This window comes from Nicotiana tabacum, chromosome 22 (genome assembly GCF_000715075.1).
Source record: "Nicotiana tabacum cultivar K326 chromosome 22, ASM71507v2, whole genome shotgun sequence".
In the NCBI taxonomy this organism is placed as follows: domain Eukaryota; kingdom Viridiplantae; phylum Streptophyta; class Magnoliopsida; order Solanales; family Solanaceae; genus Nicotiana; species Nicotiana tabacum.
The window spans coordinates 37,678,751-37,688,088 of NC_134101.1; the positions used below are offsets into that span (position 1 = coordinate 37,678,751).

General features: G+C 40.9%; 1 protein-coding gene across 1 annotated transcript; it reads left to right on the forward strand.

Moving 5' to 3' along the window:
* The first annotated feature begins 220 nt into the window (after positions 1 to 220).
* LOC142175803 (uncharacterized) lies at positions 221 to 655 on the forward strand. The gene has a single exon (XM_075242803.1). It carries the CDS (start codon positions 221 to 223, stop codon positions 653 to 655), a length of 435 nt encoding a protein of 144 aa, XP_075098904.1.
* Positions 656 to 9,338: the final 8,683 nt, after the last annotated feature.

The following is a 9,338-nucleotide window of genomic DNA, read 5'->3' on the forward strand; positions in this document are numbered from 1 at the left end:
AAGTTAAAATCCTACAAGGGTAGGTTGTGGTTTTTAATCCCGTTGAGCTGGGAATTTTTCACGTAAAATTCCTTATGTCATTTACTTAGTATAGTGTGAGTGATTTCTGTGGGAACTTATAGAGAACCTGGTTCTCTATATAGTTTGATAGACCCTTAAATTATATCAATTGGTATTAGAGCGGTTCTTTCTATCAGTCTAACACATAGAAAGGATCCTGATGGCTGCTCCACCAAACTTTGAAGAAGGTCAGTCTACCTATAGGCCACCAAGGTTCAATGGCCAGTACTATGGATGGTGGATGACTAGGATGCATGATTTCATCATGGCTGAAGATTCAGAGCTATGGGATGTTATCTGTGATGTTCCTACCAAGAATCTTGGTGACCCAGCTGTAGCCATTCCCAAGACGAGTAAGGAATTCAATGACACTGATCGAAAGGCCGTAGAAAAGAATTTTTGTGCGAAGAAAATTCTTGTTTGTGGCATTGGTCCTGATGAATATAACATGATATCGGCATGTCAGTCAGCCAAGGAAATTTGGGAAGCTCTTCAGCCAGCTCACGAAGGAACAACACATGTTAAGCAATTCAAGATCGACATGCTTACAACTGAATACAAGCTCTTCAGGATGAAAGATGATGAATCCATCTAAGATATTCATACTTGGTTCACCTCCTTCATTAATGAGCTTCGCTCTCTTGGTGAAACTATTCCAAGAAACAAGCTTGTCAGGAAAGTCCTTAGTGTACTGCCCAGTTCTTAGGAAAGCAAAGTGAACGCCATTACAGAGGCGAAGGACTTGCAGACACTGACCATAGATGAACTTGTTAGCAATCTGAAAACATATGAAATGAAGAAGAAGAAGGACAATAAAAGAAGAGAACCCAAAAGGGAGAAGAACCTGGTTCTCAAGACAGACAACAATGATTCAAGTGGTGAGGATGGTGATATGGCTTACTTGACAAGAAGATTCCAGAAGATGGTTCGCAGGAATGGAGGCATTCCAAAAACGGGAAGTTCTAGCAAGCCAAAGAATTATGACCTTTGTAATAAATGTGGCAAGACATGATACTTCATCAAGGAATGAACTATCCTAAAGCAAGATCAACACAAAAACAACTTTGAAAAAGCAGCCAAGAGGAACCTGGTTCCTCATAAACGCATCAAGAGAAAGAATGCCACTGACAATGTTGTAAAACAAGCTTTTGCTGCATGGGGAGACTCCTCCAGCGAATCTGAAGAAGAAAATGATCATGGTGATAGTTCAATAATGGTAGTGGAAAGTGAAGCAACTAAGTATGACTCAATCTTTACCTTGATAGCTCAGTCTGATGATGATGAAGATGACGACGATGGTAAGGTAAATTTTTTGGATGTTCAGAGAAATCTGAAATCTTATTCTCCTAAAAAAACTCATGTCTTTGGAAAATGTGTTGATTGATGCTTATCACAGTTTTATAAATGATAAAGATGCTTTAACTGTGGAGTTAGGAGAAGCAGAAAAAACCAGAGATGACTTAGTAATCGTTGTTGTTGATTTAAAGGAAACAATTGAGAACCTGAAGAAAGAGAAGGATGCCTTAGATGAAAATATTGCACATATAGAACATGAAAGAGATGATCTAATGGTCACTGTGGTAGACCTAAAAGAGACCTTTGAGTGTGTAATAAAGGAAAAAGAAGTCTTAGCTGAGAGAGTTACTAACATTAAGCATGAGAGAGATGACCTATTAGTGGTGGTAGTGGACTTGAAGGAAACAATTGGAGAACCTAAAATAGAGAGTAGGCATGAAAATTCTCAAAAGGGAAAGGAAGTTGCAAGTGAGGCACACATTAAGCGTGAAAGTGAGTTAAATTCAGTGAAGTCTAGTATGTGTGCTGAGCTTGAGAAAAACAAACAACTTCATGAAGAACAAGGAAGAGTGAAGAGTGACCTTGAAAAATCACTCAAGTGGACCTGGTCCTCTGATGCTATCACTGCCATATACACCAACAATGAGGGAAACAAGCAGGGGATTGGGTTCCAAAGGGAAAAGATTCCCTACAACCCTCATAGCAAGTACGTTACTGTACCTGATAATTAGCTTTGCACTCACTGTGGCAACACTGGGCACTTTAAAGAAAACTGTAAGGCCAGATTTCAGTCACAACGGAAAAACAAAGTTTTCGCTGAAAAAGTAACTACTGGTAGAGAACCTGGTCCCTCATATAAAAAATGCATGATGCCTGCTTGGACCAGAAGATCCCTCATTCACCCATTTCCTCATTACAAGGGACCCAAACTTGTTTGGGTTCCTAAGTCTAACTCTTGATTTTCTTGTGCAGGGAACAGTGAAAGGAAACATCCTACAATGGTACATGGATAATGGCTGCTCAAAGCATATGACTGGAAGTACAAATGATTTCCTTTCACTTAAAGCCCTGCAAGGAGGGAGTGTATCCTTTGGAAATGGAAAGAAAGGATACATTCTAGGAGTTGGAAGGATTGGGAGGTCTCTATCACACTCAATCGAAAATATGTACTACATGAACGGGTTGAAATACAGCTTGCTAAGTGTTTCCTAGATCTGTGACAAGGGAAATACGGTGGAATTTGTGTCAAAAATATGTACAATCATAAACCTAGTGACTGGTGAGGTGGTGCTAATGGAAAAAAAATACAAAAATATCTATGTTGCTGATTTTAAGTCTCTGCATAATGGTGATCTCAACTGTCTAAGTGCTATTGATGATGATGCTGAATTATGGCATAAGAGGCTAGGTCATGCAAGCTTCACGTTGCTGAACAAATTGGTCAGGAAGAACCTGGTTCGTGGTCTGCCCAAGTCAAGTTTCAAGGATCACAAAGTGTGTGATGCATGTGTAAAAGGCAAGCAAGTCAGATCCTCATTCAAGCCCAAAAAGGAAGTCAGTACCTTAAGGCCACTTGATCTTCTTCACATGGATCTATGTGGACCCATGAGGGTGGAAAGCAGAGGAGGAAAGAATATATCTTTGTTATAGTTGATGATTACTCCAGATTCACCCGGACTCTGTTTCTCAGAACCAAGGATGAAACCTTTGAAGTGTTTGTTGCCTTCGTCAAAAGGATTCAAGTGAAGAAGGGTAATAATGTAGCTTGCATCAGGTCTGATCATGGGACAGAGTTCGACAATACCAAATTTGATGAGTTCTGTACTGAAAATGGTATCACTCACAATGTTTCATCTCCAAGAACACCTCAACAAAATGGTGTTGTGTAGAGGAAGAATAGAACTCTTGAAGACATGGCAAAGACAATGTTGATTGACTGTGGGATCGCAAAGAATTTCTGGGCAGAAGCTGTCAATACTACTTGGTTAACAAGTGCATGAGCAGGTCCCTTCTGAACAAAACTCCATATGAACTGCTGAATGGAAGGAAGCCCAAGCCGACACATCTAAGGACTTTTGGGTGTAAATGTTTTGTCCTCAATAATGGAAAGGAAGCTCTTGGAAAATTCGATGCCAAAAATGATGAAGGAATCTTTCTGGGATACTCATCCCAAAGCAAAGCTTAAAAAAGTATACAACAAAAGGACTCAATGTGTTGAAAAGAGTATACATGTGATCTTTGATGAATCTCACCTCTCTTGTGAGAAGGACAGGCGTGTTGACCAAGATGGAGAACCTTTATCTGTTCCAGGTGAAGTTATAGACACGAAAAATGGAAAGGCAGACATGATGAGTCATGTCAAGGAATCCAGTGAAGATGATGCAAATACATCTCCATCTATTGGAGAGGAACCTGGTCCCACGATCACAACAATTGAAGCTGAAAATAGAGTTGCTGATGTAGTCCAAGGTACTCCACTTGCTGAAGTAAGAAGCGGCCAAGAACCTCAGTCAAGTATACCTGGGTCCTCTACAAATGAGATTCAGGTGTTCAAACCAGATCAAAAGCCAAAAATCACTTGCCTTTTCAGCCTTTCTTTCCCAAATAGAGCCCAAAAACATCAAGGAAGCATTGAAGGATGCAGACTGGATCACAACCATGCAATAGGAGCTTCATCAATTTGAAAGAAACAAGGTATGGCACCTGGTTCCTTGACTCGCATATAGAACTATCATAGGGACCAGATGAGTATTCAGGAACAAACTTGATGAGTTTGGAAATACAACAAGAAACAAGCAAGGCTTGTAGTTCAAGGCTACAATCAGGAAGAAGGGATTGATTATGATGAAACATTTGCTCCAGTTGCTTGAATGGAAGCTATCAGAATTCTTATTGACTTTGCATCTCATATGGAATTCACATTGTTTCAAATGGATGTCAAAAGTGCATTTTTGAATAGTTTTCTGAAAGAAGAAGTTTATGTCAAGTAGCCTCTTGGATTTGAGTGTCATGAGCATCCTATGCATGTGTATAAGCTGGACAAGGCATTGTATAGACTAAAGCAGGCTCCCCGAGCTTGCTATGAAAGGTTATCAAAGTTTCTTCTAGAAAATGGCTTCACAAGAGGAAAAATTGACAACACTCTTTTTCTGAAGAAACGAGGGAGGAACCTGCTCATTGTTCAAGTATATGTTGATGATATCATTTTTGGAGCCACAACTGACTCTCTTTGTGAAGAGTTTGCAAAACTCATGGGGAGAGAGTTCGAGATGAGTATGATGGGAGAATTAAATTTCTTCCTGGGACTTCAAGTGAAGCAATCTAAAAGGGAAACATTAATAAGTCAACAGAAGTACATCAAGGAGCTGCTAAAAAGGTTTGACATGGAAGCATCTAAAGTTATTGACACTCCCATTGTCATAGCTACGCGTCTAGACATAGATGAACCCGACTCCCCTCTAAATCAGACCATGTATAGAGGCCTCATAGGATCACTCCTATATCTCACTGCAAGCAGACCAGACATTGTGTTCAGCATGGGTCTCTGTGTAATGTTCCAATCAAATCCAAAAGAGTCTCACCTGAAGGTTGCTAAAAGAATATAGAGATATCTTAAAGGAACGCAAGACCTGGTTCTCTACTATCCCCCAGGAGACAACTTTGATCTCATTGGGTATGTTGATGCTGATTATGCAGGATATCTGGTGGACAGGAAAAACACGTCTTGAATGACACATTTTCTGGGTTCTTGTCTCATCTCATGGGGTACAAGGAAGCAAAACTCAGTGGCACTCTCAACTGCTGAAGCAGAATATGTAGCAGCTGCTTCTTGCTGTGCTCAATTGCTGTGGATCAAGCAATAGTTGGAGGACTTTGGAGTGTACTCAAATTGTGTACCTATCTTATGTGACAATACAAATGCACTTAACATGGCCAAAAATCTAGCCCAACACAAGAGGACCAAGCACATTGATGTACGACTTCACTTTCTCAGAGACAATGTTGAAAAAGGGCTCATCTGTATGAAGTTTTGCAGCACTGATGATCAGATTGTAGGCATCTTCACCAAAGCCGTGAGCAGAGAGTATTTTGAAAGAAATCGCCTGGCACTGAGGTTGATAAAACCCAACTGATGGACCTGGTTCCCCAATGACTGGTTATGAAAGAAATGTACAGGTAAAATTAGCTAAAAGTATTTTCTGGCAAAGTCTAACTCATTTCTATATCGTTACAGGTAGACACGCATGATGGTTATAGAGCAGCTGATGCAGTGCTTGCTGATAAAAAGGGTTAAGCTTCCATTTGCAAGACCTGTTAGGGAACCTGGTTCTCTGACAATAGGTTAGTAGCTTCTTTGTTTTCTCATACACAATTTAGAACAAATAAAAACAATGCCACATCATCAGTGTGTCAGTCTCTTTACTTTGTGTCTTTTGAACCAGAACGTCTCACATATTACTGAACAACCCGACTCCCCAAATAAAACTACCACAGTTTCTTAACCGGCCCCTCATCTCTCATAATTGCATCTATCAAGGTCACAAATCCTCATATCAAACTTCAAACTCTCCACTTCCCTTTCTATCTTCTCAAACCACTAATCTCTCCAGTAAACTCCATCATGACTGAGAATCAAGAAAACTCCGATGCTCTCAACAATACCCCCATCGAGTCCACACCAGTCGAAACTCCAATAGTAGACTCTTCAACGAATACCACCACCAGTCCAAACCCTTGAGAGTAGTTTCCCCCACACTTAGTCTCCTCACCTACCCACTCAAGTTCTAGTTCTCATCGGAGTCGCAAAACTTCGACTCCGAAAAAGTTTGTGGCTACCAGCTCTCCTCCTGTCTCGCCGGTAAAACAAAGTGAACATGGTGAACGGGGTAACCTGGTCCAAGAGGGAAATCAAGAAACATCGAATCTCGTTATGAAGAAAACTCAAGTGCAAACCAAGAGGCTAGTCCTGACAATTCTGACTCAACCATGACAAGTCGTGAGTCTACAGGTAGCACTCATCCTTCTGTTGAGATTTCCATGGAACCACAAGAAAAAGAGGCAATATAAAATATGCTCTCCATAGTTGGTGAAGGGTTTTTTTGTTGAAGAAGGTGCAGAGGGGTCTGAGCCTCAGGGGGAAGAGCCTCAGGACAAAATAGATGGGAGAGAGCTTGTGCCGCTTGAAACTTCGGCACAAGATGATACTACTGGGGTCCCTAATAATGGACCTGATCCCTCCACGGAGGATCCCGATCAGGGGTCATCTCCACAGGTTAGTATTGATCCTGCTCCTTCTCCCCATTTCTATGCTGAACCCTTATTTATGGTGGTGCCTGAGATGCGGTCTGATAATGAAGAAGATTTGGATGATATGGTGATTGCTAATTTTTTCAGGGCTAGGAGTAAGACAGTTGCAACTCCAGATCCAACACCTAAGTGACCCACTACACGGTTGCATAAAAAGGAGGCTCTAGAGTCTGCTCTTAAGAAAAGTCAAATGAGTCAAAGAAGGAGAAAGTTGGTAAATGATGGAAAAGCTATACATGAAAAGGTCATTCCTGTTGTTAATGTAGATGAGGAAGCAGAAGAGGAACCTAGTTCCTTGAGTCTCATGCCAAGGCAGAAGCACTCCCTCTCTCTCTCAATCCAAAAGAAACACTTCTACAAGTGTGGGAGTCCAATCAAGAGTGTTGATGCTGTTCCTAGTGAATCGTTTGTGGAGAAATCTGGTGATAAGACAGTAAAAGAGAGTGGTGGAAAGTCTGATGGTGAAGAAGTGGAAAATTCTGGTGAAAATGTGCATAAAAAATCAGTGGAGAAGGGAAAGTCTATTCGCAAGTCAGTGAAAAGAAAAGTGGATGATGATGAGGAACCCGGTTCCTCCAAGAAACCAAAAGTTGGTAAGTGTTTGAGTTTGGGGAAAGAGAAATTGAGAAATCAGAAGGTGCCGTGGGGACGCGCATTTGCCCTTGACATTGTGAAGCTTGCTGGGATGAGACAGTTAGTGGAGATTTGTGATTTCCAACAGTGGACTTATCTGTTTACAAATGATGTTCCAAAAGTATATAAGGAGGAGGTGCAGAGTTTTTATACTGACCTCTTCACAGTTGAAGATGATCACATATGTGTGTTGGTAAATGGGGTGTACATAGTGATGGACTCTGCCGTGTTAGGGTCAATTCTGGGTGTTCCTGCTGAGGGGTTGTCGTGTGTTCAAGGTGCCTGCTCATCCAATTTCAGAAATGCTACTGTCAAGGACAAGGCAATCCAGCAAGGGGAACGGGTGTATAAAAATGCACTCCTTCCAGTATATCAGTTGCTTTTTGAGATGGTTAACAAAGTGCTGCTTCCCCGCGCTGAGAGGAGATCTATTACATCCAAAGCTGACCTGGTCCTTATGGAAGCCTTGGATGGTTTTACCACTATCAATATGCCTGGGATAATGATTGAGAATATGCAAAAAGTGGCAGACTTTAAGGATGGAAACCATGGGCTACCTTATGGGTTTCTTCTAACAAAGGTCTTCGAGTTCTTCAAAGTGCCTCTGGGACAAGCCAAAGTGGGCACTAAAAAGCAAACTTTCTCCAAGACCACTCTTGAGGAGTATGAGCGTATTGACAAGGACGGAGGAGTTGGAAGTACCTCTACCATCTCTCAACTGATAACTGCTCAAAATAGTTCCACAGAGGAGATCCGAAAGTTGAAGGCAAGGAACGCGATTTTTGAGAGTCAGCTCAGTCAGCTACAAGAGGCACGAGGTTCCAGTAGTTCTCCCAACTGAGAGGTTGCCTGCCTGACGCAGGAGAATGCTGAGCTCAGGAAACAGGTAGAGGACCTGAAAGAAAGACTGCTCAATGAGCAAATATTCGCGAATGCTCGCATGGATCTTGTCCTCAAAACCCTTGCCCCCTCATCGAAGCCCTCTTCCTCTAGTGCCCCCTAAGCAGTGTCACTTTCAGTGTCCGTCTCTTATGAATGTCTCTGATGATGCCTTTTTGTTGTTGGTACTTGTTTTTGTTTTTGTTTTGGAATTGTGGATGGTAACATTGAATCTTCTCCTATTTTTAAAATCCACATTATTTTGAGTAATTTTTTCCCCTTTTGTCGTACATGATATTGTTTCTTTGTCTCTGTTTTCTATCATGTTTGTGTGCACACAAGTGGCATGAGTTAACCACGCTAGACTTTTTTTTGCTATTTACTTAGTATTCTTATTTTTATGATGCCAAAAGGGGGAAGATTTTTGCATAATTGAATAATGATGTGTGCACTGATTAAGGGGGAATACAGATTCAGGGGAAACTAAATGACCGTCCTATTTATGTTTTTTGTGGCTCTTCGTAGGATTTTCAATTATAAGTTTGTCATCATCAAAAAAGAGAAAATTGATAGGTTATAACTACCTTTATTTTATGTTTTGATGATCTAACAAACTTAATGTCAAGAACCAGATAAGGAACCTGATCCACATTGGTTCACATTCCCAAGCACATGAAAACAACCAGACTTAAGCTGGAGATGTTCGTCAGTACCTCAGAAGTTAAAGAATCAACAAGGGAAATATATGGTTTTCAGTTCCCCTGGTGATTGTACTAAGTCAACTCTCCACAACTGGAAAGTGACTGACTGCACATGCAATAGTACAGCAGTCACCTCCATTGGGAAGGACCTTGTACCAAAGTTGCTTACATCATTCAAGTGATGTCATCAATGTTATATCAATATTAATCCAAAGACAAAACATCACTTGAACACTTAGAGAATTCACTCAAGAACTTTAACAGCGATCAATCTCCAATCAACAATTCTCAAGTGCATCAAGAACAGAGAACAATACGGCTACGAACCAGTTCCCATATCAAGTGATTGCATGTCCTTAGTTGAGTTGTAACTTTGTTAAAGTTCTCAATTATAATTCCTTCTTAGCTTGTTTATAAGAATTGTGAAGGAAACCCTTTATAAATCATAAACCCTTGTGTTTG